This window comes from Bufo bufo, chromosome 2 (assembly GCF_905171765.1).
Source record: "Bufo bufo chromosome 2, aBufBuf1.1, whole genome shotgun sequence".
Classification (NCBI taxonomy): domain Eukaryota; kingdom Metazoa; phylum Chordata; class Amphibia; order Anura; family Bufonidae; genus Bufo; species Bufo bufo.
The window spans coordinates 499,917,322-499,935,929 of record NC_053390.1 but is presented as its reverse complement, the minus strand read 5'-3'; the positions used below and the strand labels follow the sequence as shown (position 1 = coordinate 499,935,929).

The 18,608-nt window shown below is 44.7% G+C and overlaps 1 protein-coding gene across 3 annotated transcripts in view; it reads right to left on the bottom strand.

Annotated features, from left to right (window-relative positions):
• Positions 1–18,608, bottom strand: part of LOC120989600 (cell wall protein SED1-like) — a 353,322-nt gene that overhangs the window by 87,719 nt on the left and 246,995 nt on the right. The window contains exons 4-7 of one of the 3 annotated variants that reach the window (XM_040417805.1): positions 9,798–9,863; positions 9,646–9,711; positions 9,494–9,559; positions 9,342–9,407 (exon numbers count right to left, since the gene is read on the bottom strand). In XM_040417805.1, the coding sequence (XP_040273739.1) occupies positions 9,342–9,407; positions 9,494–9,559; positions 9,646–9,711; positions 9,798–9,863 (264 nt within the window). The remainder of the gene's footprint in view (positions 1–9,341; positions 9,408–9,493; positions 9,560–9,645; positions 9,712–9,797; positions 9,864–18,608) is intronic. The other 2 variants (XM_040417806.1, XM_040417807.1) reach the window with 2 other exon arrangements.

The window sequence follows — 18,608 nt, the reverse complement described above, 5'->3', positions numbered from 1 at the left end:
TGCTTTGTGCACTTGGGCACAGTCATGCTGGCATGGGCCTTCCCCAAACTGTTGCCACAAAGTTGGAGTATACTTTTGCATAAAATGTCTTTGTATTCTGTAGCATTAACATGGCCCTTTACTGCAAATAGGGGCCACATCCAGAAAAACAAGCTCATACCATTATCCCTCCGCTAACAAATTTTATAGTAAGCTCTATACATTCCAGTTGGTATCGTTTTCCAGGTACCTGCAAAACCCAAATTCATCCAACAGAGTGCCAGAGTCATCACTCCAGATAACATGTTTCCACTGCTCCAGAGTCTAATGCCAGCAAACCTTACACCACTCCAGCCAACATTTGACATTGTGCATGTGACGTTAGGCTTGGGTGCAGCCGCTGGACCACGGATACCCATTTCATGAAGCTCCCAATGCACAGTTTCTATGCTGTTATTTGCAGAAGGAGCACTATAGTTACTGATCCACAGATTACAGGCAATTTTTATACTCTACATGCTTCAGAACTTCAGCAGTACTATAGTCTACCACTTATGGCTCAGCTGTTACTCCTAGAGTTTTTCACTTCATAATTTATATCACTTACAGTTGATCAAGCCAGATCTAGTAGGTCAGAAATTTTACAAACTGTTTTGTGGCATTGGTGGTATCCTATGATAGTATCATGGTTAAAGTCACTTAGCTCTTCAGTATGAACCATACTATTACCAAATTTAGCAATGGGTATAGCTAAATACATGAACTCAATAATTAGGAGGGATGTCTACTTTTGCCCCCATAGAGTATTACTTGTTTTTTCTCTGTATTCATATTCTAAAGCTTGCATCCATATTCATTTTTAAATTTATATACATAACGGGGATGTGAACATCACATGTTTATTTGTAACCAGTGGTGTAACTAGAAATGATGGGGCCCCACAGCAAATTTTAGAATGGGCCCTCCCCCCTACCAACTTCTTCTCAACCTTCTCCTTCCGTGCAACCCCCACTCCTGCGGCTAGGGAAGATCGCTCTCTCAGACGAGACCCCGCAGCCGCTCCGTCCGTTTCCTACACATATACAGTTGCAAAAATAAGTATGTGAACCCTTTGGAATGATATGGATTTCTTCACAAATTGGTAATAAAATGTGATCTGATCTTCATCTAAGTCACAACAATAGACAATCACAGTCTGCTTAAACTAATAACACACAAAGAATTAAATGTTACCATGTTTTTATTGAACACACCATGTAAACATTCACAGTGCAGGTGGAAAAAGTATGTGAACCCTTGGATTTAATAACTGGTTGAACCTCCTTTGGCAGCAATAACTTCAACCAAACGTTTCCTGTAGTTGCAGATCAGACGTGCACAAAGGTCAGGAGTAATTCTTGACCATTCCTCTTTACAGAACTGTTTCAGTTCAGCAATATTCTTGGGATGTCTGGTGTGAATCGCTTTCTTGAGGTCATGCCACAGCATCTCAATCGGGTTGAGGTCAGGACTCTGACTGGGCCACTCCAGAAGGCGTATTTTCTTCTGTTTAAGCCATTCTGTTGATGAGTTACTTCTATGCTTTGGGTCGTTGTCCTGTTGCAACACACATCTTCTGTTGAGCTTCAGCTGGTGGACAGATGGCCTTAAGTTCTCCTGCAAAATGTCTTGATAAACTTGGGAATTCATTTTTCCTTCGATGATAGCAATCCGTCCAGGCCCTGATGCAGCAAAGCAGCCCCAAACCATGATGTCCCCACCACCATACTTCACAGTTGGGATGAGGTTTTGATGTTGGTGTGCTGTGCCTCTTTTTCTCCACACATAGTGTTTTGTGTTTCTTCCAAACAACTCAACTTTGGTTTCATCTGTCCACAGAATATTTTGCCAGTACTGCTGTGGAACATCCAGGTGCTCTTGTGCAAATTGTAAACGTGCAGCAATGTTTTTTTTGGACAGCAGTGGCTTCCTCTGTGGTATCCTCCCATGAAGCCCATTCTTGTTTAGTGTTTTACATATCATAGATTCGCTAACAGGGATGTTAGCATATGCCAGCGACTTTTGTAAGTCTTTAGCTGACACTCTAGGATTCTTCTTCACCTCATTGAGCAGTCTGCGCTGTGCTCTTGCAGTCATCTTTACAGGATGGCCACTCCTAGGGAGAGTAGCAGCAGTGCTGAACTTTCTCCATTTATAGACAATTTGTCTTACCATGGACTGATGAACAGCAAAGCTTTTGGAGATACTTTTATAACCCTTTCCAGCTTTATGCAAGTCAACAATTCTTAATCATAGGTCTTCTGAGAGCTCTTTTGTGCGAGGCATCATTCACATCAGGCAATGCTTCTTGTGAAAAGCAAACCCAGAACTGGTGTGTGTTTTTTATAGGGCAGGTCAGCTGTAACCAACACCTCCAATCTCATCTCACTGATTGGACTCCAGTTGGCTGACACCTCACTCCAATTAGCTCTTGGAGATGCCATTAGTCTAGGGGTTCAAATATTTTTTCCACCTGCACTGTGAATGTTTACATGGTGTGTTCAATGAAAACATGGTAACATTAAATTCTTTGTGTGTTATTAGTTTAAGCAGACTGTGATTGTCTATTGTTGTGACTTAGATGAAGATCAGATCACATTTTATGACCAATTTGTGCAGAAATCCATATCATTCCAAAGGGTTCACATACTTTTTCTTGCAACTGTATGCTGTATGTCATGTCACTGTATATACTGTCACTGTAAATTGTCAGTTTATAATAATGTTGAGGGGGCCCTGACAAAATCTTTTAGTTCTTCTCCTGGGTGGGCCCTGTAACAGGACTATGCTGCATGTCTGGACTGTTAATATAACCGAACGCAGTTGGACTTATTTGAATATATAGGACATGAGAAATGCCATTACCGGAGAATGCAGCCGTTCGTATGATTCCACACGAATTCTTTGTGCTCTGAATAGGTGGCCGCCATTTCGGGACTTTGCACGTGTTCGCGGCCATTTTGCGCACGAACAGCGGTGTTTGCCCGTGAACGCGTGGAACTAAAAACGGATACGCAAACAGGCGAACACCGCTGAGACCTCCATGCACCCAGAACTTCGTGCTGGAACTACCGAACAAATGGCCGTTCGGTAGTTATACTTAACTTGATATGGGGATTCCGGCGAACACCAAGATAGCCGTGGATGGCAAGGATTTTGTGGGGTTTTAATACACGAACGGAGACCAACCGCAGCGCCAAAGCTTATGGAACCCTTTTCGGCTAGAGAATCTGTGCGGTCGGTCAAAACTTCAAAGACCCGTAACTCCCAAACCCCTCAACCGAATGAGCTGGAATTTGGATATGTTGTTCCCCTGAATGAGACTTTGGGGTACATCCAAAACTTGAGTAAAAGGGTGTACGTTTTAATTATGTTACATGTTTATCTGAGGGGAGGAGACGTGAGGGTTGTACCATGTATGTGATTGGTTATTTTCACATGTAGGTGATTGGTTATTTTCAACCTCCCCCTGGGTGTGTTCTGTTTGTACCTTACTGTAATAAAAACCAGGCTGGGTGTGCCAGCACCTCAGTTCTTCTTGACCCTTCAAAACATAGCCTCGTCTCGTTCTTGAAAGGGAATTATATTGGATTGTTACTCTGCTCTTTTTACAGCTGAACCTGACTCTACCTCTGGAACTCGTGGATGGGATTATACCAGCTTTACTTTTACACAGCAGCTTGCCGGGGAAAAGGACGTCCCCAACGGCTGATACCCTCTCACTACCTGGGTAGCCGTTACAGGCCCCTTCTGAATTTGGGCCTCAAAGCAGCCGCTGCCCCCATGGCTACACCCCTGTATGTAACTTGAATTCTAGTCAGAATTAGAGATGTCCCGAATAGTTCGCCGGCGAATAGTTCCCGGCAAACATAGCTTGTTCGCTTTTGACGCGGCGGGCGAACATATGCGATGTTCGGTCCGCCCCCTATGCATCATCATTGAGTAAACTTTGACCCTGTACCTCACAGTCAGCAGACACATTCCAGCCAATCAGCAGCAGACCCTCCCTCCCAGACACTCCCACCTCCTGGACAGCATCCATTTTAGATTCATTCGGAAGCTGCATTCTCAGTGAGAGGAGGGACAGTGCTGCTGCTGCTGATTCAATAGGGAAAGCGTTAGCTAGGGCAGTGTTCTGTGTCCACAGACTCATCTGCTGTAAGGACAGCGTCCTGACAACACCCCAAAAAGCCCTTTTAAGGGCTGGTACATCAGTCTGCTTTTTTTTATTTATATATATATATATATATATATATATATATATTGCAGTTGCCTGCCCGTGTGTGAGAGGCTGCAGGCTCAGTCACAGACAGTACTGTGTGCACACCATTCATACAGGGTGTGACAGAAAATACCTTGCAGATAAAAAAAAAATTCTATTTAATCTTTTTCTGTGATATAATCACATTTGCAAGCCCGTGTGTGTCAGGCCCACACAGACTGTATTGTGGCCACTGGCTAGTGGCTAGGCCTCCACTCATACCGTTACAGGGTGTCACTCACTCACAAATACCTTGCAGATAAAAAAAAATTATATTTAATCTTTTTCTGTGATATAATCACAGTTGTAAGCCAGTGTGTGTCAGGCCCACACAGACTGTATTGTGGCCACAGGCTAGGCCTCCACTCATACCGTTACAGGGTGTCACTCACTCACAAATACCTCGCAGATAAAAAAAAATTATATTTAATATTTTTCTGTGATATAATCACATTTGCAAGCCCGTGTGTGTCAGGCCCACACAGACTGTATTGTGGCCACTGGCTAGTGGCTAGGCCTCCACTCATACCGTTACAGGGTGTCACTCACTCACAAATACCTTGCAGATAAAAAAATATCTATTTAATCTTTGTCTGTGATCAGTCTTACCGACCTGGGTCTGCTCTGCATCCGCTGGTGACTGTGAACCGAACAAAAGCTCCTCCAACAAATATGCAGTACCGCAGTGTATGTTGCTTTCCTTCTCAGCTTTCATCAGCGTTCCTGGAAGCAATCCTCATTCCTCTGGATAGGATAAGGGCCTTGGAAACGATCAGCTTCACTGGGCTGTAGTTCTGGTCCCACACATGGATGGCGATAGATTCTCCTCAAAACACAACTCCTGGATCCTCTTCCAAGCTCTCCCCCCAAGATGGCTGCTCTCTCTCTTCCTCTCCAGATTTTGTAACTGTACATCTCATGAATATGGAAAATATGCAGTCTGTTAGCTGTGTTTAGGCAACAGCAGCATTTTGTGGCCAAATATCAGAATGTCCGTCCAGGTCATTTAACTTGATTTACACAAAGAGTGTTCAGACAATGAGAGTTGTTTCCCCCTCTCACAGGGTGACCCTGCTTGACAAGCCCCTGGTTCCAGCACCGGTACCGGAGACCTCCAGGAGGATCCAGCAGCACCATCCCGAGTACGCTGCCTGCAGGAGACCGTGAAGGGAATCCTCCGTTGGCTAGAAAAGCCACAGCCCCAGCCGGAGCTTTTGATCCCGGGCCTGCCTCTGCCACCCACGTTTCAACTGGGCTCACAGGTGACCACCACCTTTTCATACCACCCAACTGTGGTACACTACCAGCTGCCTTGGAAGATGGTGTCCGCTACATCAGGAGGACCCCCTAGACCCCCAGCTGAGGCCCAGCTACAACAACTGCTGCAGCCGGAGATCCTCAGTCCTCCTGCCCCGGCTGGAGGTTCCAGCACCATTAAGCAGAAAGTCTCAGCTGCTATCGCCAACACAGCAGCCCTGCTCAAACCAGAATCATCCACTAGAGGGCAGTGGAGCTCTACCCAAGCTGCATCCTTTGCCATCAAGAGGCAGGACAGACCTCTGATGTCTTTCAGCAGCTCCAGCAGCTAGGAGAATTTACAGTTCCTCCTCTAAGGGGCTACTCCTTCCACTATCAGAAGAATCTAGAGACATTTGATGCCACAAAATGGACTGAGTCTGAAGGGTGAGAAGTGAGAACTTGTTGGCCTGTGTTTGTTTTTGTTTGCCATTGTTTGGTCTTCACCCAGAGGGTCATGGCTCATTAGGACTCCACCCAGCTGCTAATAAAAATGCCTCCAAGTTGCGCATGTCAAGTGGGAACCCCACCTGGCTTGAATGTTCTCACTAAAATTCCAATGACATTGCATTGATTTGTAACTTTGTACTACAAGCTCAATAGTGGGAGCCCTGCCTGTGTTTTTTCAAGCCCATACCATTTACCATCCATGGGTCAGGAGTCTTACATATTTTTGCACTATGTTTTTGCACTCAAGTTTACTGTTTAGCAACGTTCAAGCACTTTAGCCCATTGTATAGAGCATTTTTATTGGTATGGCAATGTGATCTCTTATGCACATGTTATGCAGCGTCCTTGCTTTTTTGCTCATATGGATTGCCTCTGAGGACACCTAATACTAATGGTGCCACTTTTCCCTGTGTCAGTTTAGAAAGCCTTTACAGGATGAAGCCACCCTCCTATTTGCAGTATTCGTGGGTGGATTGCAGTACATGACACTCCACGCTCCATATGTGACTCTAGCCAGGTAGTGGAGTAAATGATTGCTTAAAGAAGTCTTTTGGTTCTCTGGTTATACCAAGAGGGAAACAAGACACCCTACTCAAAATGGCAGAGACCTGTGAGTAGCTGTTGTTATTTCAGCTTATGTATATGATAACTGAAAATATTCTAAAGCAGCACTCTTTAAAAGTGAACCCTGGAGCATGCCCTAAGCACAAGCCGAGGGCGGCTAGTTTTAAGGAGCTATGCAATACCCCATTGAGGTATTTCCATTTCTACACCCTGCTGCTGTCTTTAAATGCTAACCACAATGTCATCTGTGTATTGATTCCAGGTCCTTTGTTGTCACTGTGCATTGATAATGTTGCTATGAAACAGTTTTGTACATGTAATGTGCCTAGTTCACCATCAGGTAGCAGCGGATATATGGCAGAGAGAGCCTTAGATAGAATGGAACTTACCATTCCATTCTCCCCCTTTTGGCCTGTTCCCTACCAAAGGGAGGGGTTGCAGTTCAAGTTAGGCCCAGTCTAGACTTAGTAGTGGAGCTGAGAAGACATGAAAGATGTAGCAGTGAGGGGAAAGTTTGACCTCCTGCAGAAGTCTCAAAAGAGAAGTAGCTCATAGAGCACCATGACTCCTTACAGATCTACAGACAGAGTGTCACTAGGGGGTCAGCAGCCAAAAGCACCCCACTCCAGAGATACCAGAACAGTCCTAACAGTCTAGCTACCAGACTAAAGCCAAGTTTAGCACAGCAGAGAGAGAGAGAGAGAGAGAGAGAAAAAGCAGAATACTGAAGTTTGACTGCCAGTTTATACCAAAGGCTGCTGGAACCAAGAGAAATCCTGAATATTGTTTGGATACAAGTTGATACAAGTAAAGCTGTTGAACTTTATAAGAGTCTTGACTTATTCTTCACCATTACTTATCCCCTTTATTGCCTCGGAGCCTAACCCTGGGGAGCGACGGTATCCGATTAGGAGCACCGTGACATACACAGAGACTATTAAGGGCCACACCACACCACTTGGCATCCTACGTATAAACCTGGGACGCGAGCGGTCCTGGGGGACGGCACGTTGCATATTCACACATAGCAGATGCATTGTCTCCAATAAATCTGTTGTGTGGGAATATACTGTAATTGAATAGCTAATATTATCTTCTCATATGGCTTCACCCCTGATTTTGGCTTAAATAAAACCACTATAAACAAATAATATTGTGAGAAAAGGTATACATCCAGATTAATTATTCAAGCAAATATAAATGTTCACGGACTTTAAAACTCAAAAAAAACAAAAAGTTTAATGGTATCCAGTATTAAAAAATCTAAGGGGCATGTAACCTCCAAATGTGATATAATATTGAAAGTACAGGCCAGGTATCACATAAAACCTCTAGGGTAATCTGTGGCATCTAGTGTGTATTGATTTGCCACAATGACACACCTCTCCCCTGTAGTTCACCTGGGCTAAATGTACTGCATGGTATTTTTGTTGTCAAATTGTATAATTACTGTCACATTTAACGTGCCTGCCCAACATATGGATAGATATATTTTTGGACCGCAGTAACACAAGGTTATCATCTACATGATATAGGGATCAAATTGGGCAATATAGAATGTGCTATAATTTTTGCACCCTAGAGATAAAGACCACCGGCCTCTGAATCTAGGCAAGAAACCCACTGCTAGGCACCGTAACTGCACCGCTCTCACCACTGGGATATGAGCATCACCCAGGAGATGGCCGTGCATCCATCTATGATCACTGGGTATGCCATCCACTGGGGACGAAATAATGGTGCTATACTCCCGCTAGTAGATGTGCCAGCTTATATGGCTCATATACAGCCAACTATCAGCCACAGCTAGCAAGGAGTACTAGTACTGGACAGCTCAACGCGTTTCTGTGCGCTTTGCACGCACGCTTCTTCAGGAGTACAGAGCACCAGTAATAACAGAAGAGCCCTGCCTAAGCCGCACTTCTCTAGTGTGAGAGTCGGCGTTCTAATGTGGCTTGATGTGAGCCACGGCACTATGATGGCCATGATTCCTCCCTGCTTAAGTTGCTTGTGGGCCAATGACTCATTGGCCCACAAGCAAGAAGCAGGGAGGAATCATGTGTTCAGATGGAAAAAATGACGAATATTCTAAAAACGAATATATAGCACTATCTTCTATTGTGCTATATATTCGCTTTTGACCCACAGCTGTATTGAGAGCGCAATATTCACATATTACACGCTCATTACCTTGCTGATTTTCCATTTAAAAAAAAGAATGTAGAATATAACGAATATACGAATTCGCGAATATATGACGAATATTCTACAAAATATTGGCAAAATATCACGAATTCGAATATGACATCTGCCGCTTATCACTAGTCTTTATCCCTAGGGCACCATAATTATTGCATATGCTATATGGTCCAATTTGATCCCATGTGGATGATAACCTCGTGATACGGAGGTCCAAAAATATATCCATATGTTGGGCAAGAACGTTAAATGTGACAATAATTTGTCACGCAGTACATTTAGCCCTGGTGAACTACAGGGGAGAGGTGTGTCAATGTGGCAAATTAAAACACACTAGATGCCACAGATTACTCTAGGGGTTTTATGTGATACCTGGCCTGTACTTTCAATATTATATCACATTTGGAGGTTACACACCACTTTGATTTTTTTAATACTGGACATTAAACTTTTGTGTTTTTTTGAGTTTTAACGTCCACGAACCTTTATAGTTGCTCAAATGAAACCATTGTAAATCCAGCTAAAAGTCCCAGCAATTGTCTTATTAACTTACCATTAGTAGTTTCTGTCGTGTTTTTGTGCAGAGTCGTATAACTGGTTTCATTAGTATGTGTACCACCTGTGGGAAAGATAGTAGTGTCATGGGTGCAGGAAAGAAATGTGTAAATCCAGCTAAAAGTCCCAGCAATTGTTTTATTAACTTACCGTTAGTAGTTTTTGTCCCGTTTGTATGCAGAGTTGTAGAACTGGTTTCATTAGTATGTGTACCACCTGTGAGAAAGATAGTAGTGTCATGGGTGCAGGAAAGAAATGTGTAAATCCAGCTAAAAGTCCCAGCAATTGTTTTATTAACTTACCGTTAGTAGTTTTTGTCCCGTTTGTATGCAGAGTTGTAGAACTGGTTTCATTAGTATGTGTACCACCTGTGAGAAAGATAGTAGTGTCATGGGTGCAGGAAAGAAATGTGTAAATCCAGCTAAAAGTCCCAGCAATTGTTTTATTAACTTACCGTTAGTAGTTTTTGTCCCGTTTGTATGCAGAGTTGTAGAACTGGTTTCATTAGTATGTGTACCACCTGTGAGAAAGATAGTAGTGTCATGGGTGCAGGAAAAATAAGCATCTTTAATTCAGGTGAATTTTAAAGATGAAAAGTCTTGTGAACCGGATGTATGCCTGGTCAGTCTAGATGTTAAGACACTCTACAGCTGGATCGCACACGAATAGGGATGCAGGGCTGTGGGCGAGGAACTCTGCACTAGGGGGAACAGTTTGGACCGCACAACTTTGTGATGAATCTATTCAAGTTTATATAGAGAACAACATTTTTGTATTCAGGCAAAAGATTTTCCACCAGCTGAGAAGTATAGCCATGGAAAGCCCTTGCGTACCGATCTTTAGACTTAAAAGTACTGTATTAAACCTTTTGGTCTAAATGATCAGATTTCCTATGTTTGCTTCATGGATGTAAACCCAGCACTCTGTGCCTGTGTTTCTGAACCCATGCGCAGGTACAGGTGCCGGGCTCCCTCACTCCCTCCTGCTGCCATGCACAATGCTGACAGGCGCGTGCAGAAGGTATTTTAACTGGGTATTGGCACTCCATTCCGGCACCTCCTTCCCCTGCCGGCACGGGCTCAGCTACATTGTTCCTGGCCGCTGCCGGCATCCTCTTTCTTACTGTGAGTGGAGCTTGTGCTCCGGTTCAGAGTTCTACAGTGTTTATACGGCATGCACGCTCATGTCTCTCCTTCTTTTATGAGGCAGCAAGCACATGCGCTCTAACTTCCCCAGACTATGGCTGGTCTGCAATGTGTATTTAAAGGTGCCTTCTTCAACAGAAAGGCACCGAAGCAATTAAGTTTCAAGCTTTGTCTAGTCCGTGTCTTTAACTAAGGTGTTACTATTTATTGTCAGAAGAACGAGGGGTGTACTTAGACATCGTCCCTCTGAGGTAATTGGTCATGTAGGACAGCAGGTTTGCACCCGCTGAACAAAACAATGGATGTGTAGCTTGGGCAGTTGTCTAGTGCATTTGTGAGGGATTGCACCTTCATTTTGTATCCTGGGTTCCATTTTACTTTGCTGGTTTATTTTAGGTCAGAATTGAGAATTGCTGAGCAGTGTGTATTTGAGACAAGCAAAGTTAATTGCTTATTAGTTCTCAGAACTATGTGTGCCTGATGTTCTGGGAGTGCAACTGGTACTAGATACTTTTCAAGGCTAAGATAAGGTTTTTTGTAATCAAATGTGCTTGACTTGCAAGCATCAAAAATAAGTTATTATTATTATTATTATTATTAATCAAGTGATGCTTACGTAAAATGACGATATCTGTGTTTGGCTTGAGTTCTAGAAAAAGGGTGTAAATATTTTGTATCCGCCCAATAAAGATGAGAGAGAGATCATTCTGATACAACCTTGAAACTGTGTCATTTATCTCTCCCGAGTATACTCATACTTTTATCTGATTTGGACCCCAGCAGATCATAGAAGTAGGAGTTTAGCCCTAACAATTCTTGGCGCCAGCAACGTGGGGCTCGACCAGTGGACTCTTCCCAACAACTCTGACCGATAAGGAGAGGGACCAGGACGCACAGATGATCTAAAAACAGTTCTGTTAAGGTAAGAAGCTTATTCTTACAACTCTATCTATGTCTCCTTTGCCTTTCTGCCTGGGATCGGGACTGTGGGGAAGTATAAAAGGTCTACTTAAGGTCGAGCCATATTTGAGAGGTAAGAACCCCAACCACGTAATTCCTATGATCACTGGGTATAGATAATATAGTTTTGGTATTGTGATATATGTCTTAGTAGTCCTCTGGATTTTGTATAGAATCACAGTGAATGCAGCACAGGGCAATCAGGAGCCCTGGAACCCCATAAGGTGCTGCTGAAAGCAGGTAGGGGTTGGTATTCTGCTGTCCTACGTAGTGTACACTAGAAGTTTGAAGTCTAGCGAGGAAGCACCACAAGGAAGGGACAAGCAGGGAATTAAAAATACCGATGTCTGGAGATAATTAGTGCATTCAGTTAAGGGATTGGAAAGTAAAATGAAAAACCCTGAGGGCTACAAACTGACAGATGAAGTGTTAGAAAAGGCTGGGAATTGCTTGGGACTGTTCTGGGAGTAACTGTTTACCTATTTGTCATTGTTTATTGTGTGTGTAGAATCTGGCAGGAAGCTAAGGGAAGGATCCAGAAGCCCAAAGAGGCTTTGGCTTTAACACAGTAGGTACACCTGGAAGGACAGGGTGGGAAAGCCTCTGTGGGAGAAAATAGACGTCTAAGGTTCCCCCTAGTGAGCACAGATTCAGAAATAGACAACGTGTAACCAGAACAGCTTCCCGAATATTATGAGTCAGCTAAACAACTGTTAGGAAAGAGAGGTGGAAAAAATGGATTAAAGAAAGTTGACAAAGTGTTGGAAAAAGCAGGTAGGAAGCATGGAAACCTTGATTTAGAGGTTTAGGAAAGGTTCAAGCACTCCCACAGTGGTTGGATTAAGGATCATGCATGTGAAGATGTAGTTAGCATCTAGACTAAGGTAGTGTCACGGATGGTGTACAGGAAACAAGACAATACCATATAAACAATGTCTCTCTGGATCCACAACTAAGGAACAAAGGGAGACCCCTGCAATAGAGCTGCCGCTCTCCCTCACTGCTCAGCCTATGCGAACACCCCAAAGGTGGATGGCCGCATATCCACGTTCCTCGGCTATCTATTACCTGAAGACCCTACAATAGTGAAGGGACACGACCACCGGCTCCCTACACTGACACGGAGGGAGTCAGGGTCACCTGGATCCAGAAAAGACAAAAACATAAATACATAAACAGGACTTATCTGCAGACGACTGAGAACTGGGAACTGCATGCACACACACTCCAGGAAGTTGTATCAGCCGCACACTACTGCATTATGGGGAGGAACTTAAAGGGTAGCGATCAGTCTGACTGCATGACAGCTGAGATAGACTAACGAGATGAGAAACTAAACCAAAACAAAGAAATTCAAGGAGGAGGATCTGAGAAGCTCCTGTGAGCGCTTCTCAGCTGTCTGGCTGTGACAGTACCCCTCCCTCTAGGAGTGGACTCCGGACACTCAGGGCCCACCTTCTCAGGATGGGACCTATGGAAAGCCCTGATGAGACGAGAGGCCTTAATGTCCGTCACTGGGACCCACATCCTCTCCTCAGGACCATAACCCTCCCAATGAACGAGGTACTGGAGGGAACCACGGACAAGACGAGAATCCACAATCCTAGAGACCTGAAATTCAAGATTTCCATCAACCATAATCGGAGGAGGAGGCAAAGGCGAGGGTACAATAGGTTGAACATAAGGTTTCAATAAGGACTTATGAAAAACATTATGGATCTTCCAAGTCTGAGGAAGATCAAGACGGTAGGCAACAGGATTGATGACAGACAGGATCTTGTAAGGCCCAATAAACCTAGGACCCAACTTCCAGGAGGGAACCTTCAATTTGATATTCTTGGTAGACAACCACACCAGATCACCAACATTCAGGTCAGGACCAGGCACACGTCTCTTATCCGCCACACGCTTATATCTCTCACTCATGCTCTTTTGAGTATCCTGAATCTTTTGCCAAATAGATGACAAAGACGAGGAGAATCTGTCCTCATCAGGCAAACCAGAAGAGCCCTCTCCCGAGAAAGTCCCAAACTGCGGATGGAACCCATATGCACCAAAAAATGGTGACTTATCAGAGGACTCCTGACGACGGTTATTTAAAGCAAACTCAGCAAGGGACAAAAAAGAACACCAATCCTCCTGATTCTCCGCCACAAAACAGCGCAGATATGTCTCCAGATTCTGATTGACGCGCTCTGTCTGGCCATTCGACTGTGGATGGAAAGCAGAAGAGAATGACAACCGAACCCCCAAGCGAGAACAGAAAGCCTTCCAGAATCTGGAAACAAACTGCGTGCGCCTATCAGAGACTATGTCTGAAGGAATCCCATGCAATTTGACAATGTGGTCAATAAATGCCTGCACCAGCGTCTTAGCATTGGGCAAACCAGGGAAAGGGATAAAATGCACCATTTTGCTAAAACGGTCCACCACCACCAGAATCACAGACTTCCCCGAGGAACGAGGCAAGTCCGTTATGAAGTCCATGGACAGATGTGTCCAAGGACGGGAAGGAATGGGCAAAGGAAGGAGAGGACCTGATGGCCGTGAATGAGGGACCTTGGCACGAGCGCAAGTCTCGCAAGCTGCCACAAAACCCTCAACCGACTTACGAAGCGCAGGCCACCAGAATCTCCGAGCGATGAGATCCAGTGTGGCTCTTGCCCCCGGGTGCCCAGCAAGGACCGTGTCGTGGTGTTCTTTAAAAATCTTGTGTCTCAAAGCGAGAGGCACAAACAACCTCCCAGGAGGACAAAGATCAGGAGCTTCTGACTGGGCTGCCTGCACCTCTGCCTCCAATTCAGGAAAAAGAGCAGAGACCACCACACCTTCAGCCAAAATGGGACCCGGGTCTTCAAAATTCCCACCTCCTGGAAAACAACGTGACAGGGCATCTGCCTTCACATTCTTAACCCCAGGGCGGAACGTAACAACAAAATTAAACCTTGAAAAGAACAAAGACCATCTGGCCTGTCTCGGGTTCAGACGCTTGGCTGACTCCAAATAGGCCAGATTTTTATGGTCAGTAAACACGGTAATAGGGTGTCTGGCTCCCTCTAGCCAATGGCGCCATTCCTCAAAAGCCAACTTGATGGCCAACAATTCCCTATCTCCCACATCATAATTTCTCTCTGCGGAGGAGAGTTTCTTTGAGAAAAAGGCACACGGTTGCCATTTGGCAGGAGAGGAACCCTGAGACAAGACCGCACCCACCCCTACCTCAGAAGCATCAACCTCAACTATGAAGGGTAACGAAATATCAGGTTGTACTAGGATGGGAGCGGAAGCAAAACTCTCCTTGATATTAGAAAAGGCCTTACGCGCCTCTACCGACCAGGAAGAAAAATCTACCCCCTTTCTGGTCATATCAGTGAGTGGTTTAACAACAGAGGAATAATTCAAAATAAATTTCCTGTAATAATTGGCAAAGCCCAAAAAACGCATCAGCGCCTTCTGGTTCTCAGGAAGCTCCCACCCAAGCACAGCGCGGACCTTCTCGGGGTCCATGCGAAAACCAGAAGCGGAGACAAGAAACCCCAGAAATTGGATTTCTGGAACCGCAAACACACATTTTTCCAGTTTCGCATATAATTTATTCTCCCGCAGAATGAGCAAGACCTGACGTAAGTGTTCCTTATGAGTCTTGAAATCAGGAGAAAAAATCAAAATGTCATCCAAATACACTAATACAAATTTTCCCATTAAATGATAAAAAATGCTGTTGACGAAATGCTGAAAAACGGCTGGAGCATTCATCAAACCAAAAGGCATAACCAAATTCTCAAAATGGCCCTCAGGGGTATTGAAAGCCGTCTTCCATTCGTCTCCTTCTCTGACCCTGACCAGGTTGTATGCCCCTCTTAGGTCTAATTTGGAAAAGACTTTAGCCCCAACAACCTGGTTAAACAGGTCCGGGATCAGAGGAAGCGGATAAGGATCACGAATAGTGATACTGTTCAGCTCCCTGAAATCCAGACAAGGTCTTAAAGAACCATCTTTTTTCTTAACAAAGAAAAAACCAGCGGCAACAGGTGACTTCGAGGGTCGTATGTGTCCTTTTCTCAAACTCTCAGAGATATAAGCCCGCATAGCGACCCTCTCAGGTTGGGAGAGATTGTATAAACGAGATTTAGGCAGCTTGGCGCCTGGGATGAGATTAATAGGGCAATCATACTCCCTGTGCGGAGGCAAACCCTGAACTCCACTCTCAGAGAAGACATCCAAAAATTCAGAGAGGAAAGGTGGTACAGTCTTAGTAGAAACCTCAGAAACAGATGTCATGAGGCAATTCTCTCTGCAAAAGTCACTCCAACCATTTATTTGCCTCGCTTGCCAATCAATGGTGGGTTATGTTTTGTGAGCCAGGGTAGCCCCAACACTAGAGGAGTAGGCAAACCGCTAAGGACGAAACATGACACATCCTCAACATGAGCATCACTCACAATTAAACGGATATTGTGAACTATGCCCTTTAATGATTTCTGAGAAAGTGGAGCTGAATCAATAGCAAAAACAGGAATATCCCTTCCCAAAGTGCATACCTGGAAACCATGAGTTATTGCAAATTGATTATCAATGAGGTTGACAGCTGCTCCACTATCCACAAAAATCTCACAAAAAATGCTCTTGCTCTCTAGCGCCACCCTAGCAGGCAGGACAAAACGGGAACTACAAGCAAACGGAAAACCTTCAATTTCCGCCTCAACCCTGCCAATAGTAACAGACGGAACATTTTTAAAAGATTTTTTCCTTTTTGTCTCTTTATTACTCCCAGAAAACTGCCTGAATCTCCTAGAGGGACAAACATTTGCCAAATGATTTATACCTCCACAACAAAAACAAACCCTCCCATGCGGGCTGAATCTTCTATTGTCAGAGGCAATCAACCCCAGCTGCATGGGCTCCTGCTCAGAAGGGGCTGACAGCGACTGAGACTCCTGCGCACAGAATGAGACCGCTGCACTGTCCCGGGACTGAGTATGACAGGAAGGAGAGATCTCTCCTCTCTCTCTAAGACGCCTGTCAATACGAACAGCCTGAGACATAGCAGAATCCAAGGAGGTAGGTCTCTCATGAAAGGAAAATGCATCTTTCAATCCCTCTGAAAGACCATGGCAAAATTGACTTCGGAGTGCAGCATCATTCCAACCAGTATCAGCTGCCCATCTCCGAAATTCGGAGCAGTATATCTCTGCGGATTGTTTACCCTGGCATAACAGACGTAGTGTAGACTCAGCCAGAGCAATACGATCCGGATCATCATATATCTGACCCAGGGCTAAAAAGAATTCATCCACTGAGCGGAGGGGCCGTGCCCCCTCCGGTAGCGAAAAGGCCCAAGACTGAGCGTTACCCCTGAGCAGCGATACAATGATCCCCACCCTCCGTTCTTCATCACCAGAAGAATGGGGAAGAAGGCGAAAATGGAGTTTGCAAGCCTCTTTAAAACGCACAAAATTCTCACTACCCCCAGAGAACGTATCCGGGAGCGAGACCTTGGGCTCAGCACAAACTCCATGAACGCAAGCTGAACCGGTCACTTGAAACTGAGAAAAAATCCTACGGAGATCAGCTACCTCCAATGAAAGACCCTGGAGGCGTTCAGCCAAAAGTGAAACCGGATCCATGCTTGAGACGGTTTTGGCGGCTGATAATGTCACGGATGGTGTACAGGAAACAAGACAATACCATATAAACAATGTCTCTCTGGATCCACAACTAAGGAACAAAGGGAGACCCCTGCAATAGAGCTGCCGCTCTCCCTCACTGCTCAGCCTATGCGAACACCCCAAAGGTGGATGGCCGCATATCCACGTTCCTCGGCTATCTATTACCTGAAGACCCTACAATAGTGAAGGGACACGACCACCGGCTCCCTACACTGACACGGAGGGAGTCAGGGTCACCTGGATCCAGAAAAGACAAAAACATAAATACATAAACAGGACTTATCTGCAGACGACTGAGAACTGGGAACTGCATGCACACACACTCCAGGAAGTTGTATCAGCCGCACACTACTGCATTATGGGGAGGAACTTAAAGGGTAGCGATCAGTCTGACTGCATGACAGCTGAGATAGACTAACGAGATGAGAAACTAAACCAAAACAAAGAAATTCAAGGAGGAGGATCTGAGAAGCTCCTGTGAGCGCTTCTCAGCTGTCTGGCTGTGACAGGTAGCAAGAGAGATAGAAACCGAAGGTTGGAAGCCACAAGTTTTCAGAGGAAAGTTGTACTACAAACCGCCTGAAGAGGAAAATGTTATTACTGCCAGACAAATAGTGAGAGAGAGCGAGAGAGTAGAAAAGAGACAGTAGAGACTTATGCAGCTGGACTGCGGATGATTACAGGATGTCATTCAAATGGAGAATTGAGTGTGGAAACTTTTGCCTGTCTGTGTATCTAGTGAATATGTTGCAGAACCCGTAGGAACTCCGTTTGCTGAGATTGAGAACAGAGGGAGAGACAGGGGGCCGCAGCTGCAAGGGGGGAGTGACGTCACGGCATTGGAATGTGAAATAGCGAGAACACTGTTGGCAATTTTAAGAGAACATAACAAGGCAATACTTAGTGTGAGTGTATGGAGCTCCAGAAAATGTTATTTGTTAATAAGTTCAAAGACTTATATGTGTGTTAATGTATGGGAAATATTTATTTATGTCTGTGTGAGCGAAATCAGCATTACTGATGGAATCATTACAAAAACACAGGGAGGTGTGTACTCTGGTTATAGGTAAAAAAAGGAGTGAAATGATTCTATTATGGATATAAAAAATAAAAAAAAACAATGATGAACAGACATAGGGAAACTCACTATGTCTCTGGTTACTGTGCATCTTAAGTCAGGATGTCAGCCCCCTCGAGTTAAGCAGTACCCCCTCTGTACACCCCCTCCCCCTCAGCCATGCCAAAGAGAGAGCAGTGGCCAGTCAAATTGATGATTTTCTCCAGCCATGGGTATTCCAAAGCATGATGAGGAATTTAACCTGTTCTGTTCAGAAATGCAGGGTCACAGTACTGCTGTGCTTACTCAGAAGCATGGTGAATGTCAACACCCACTGGCATACTTCTCAGCTAGATTATATCCTGTTGCTCGAGCGCCCCCTCCTGAGTCAGGGCAGTCGTGGCAGTGCAGGCAATGATTGAAAAAGCCTCAGA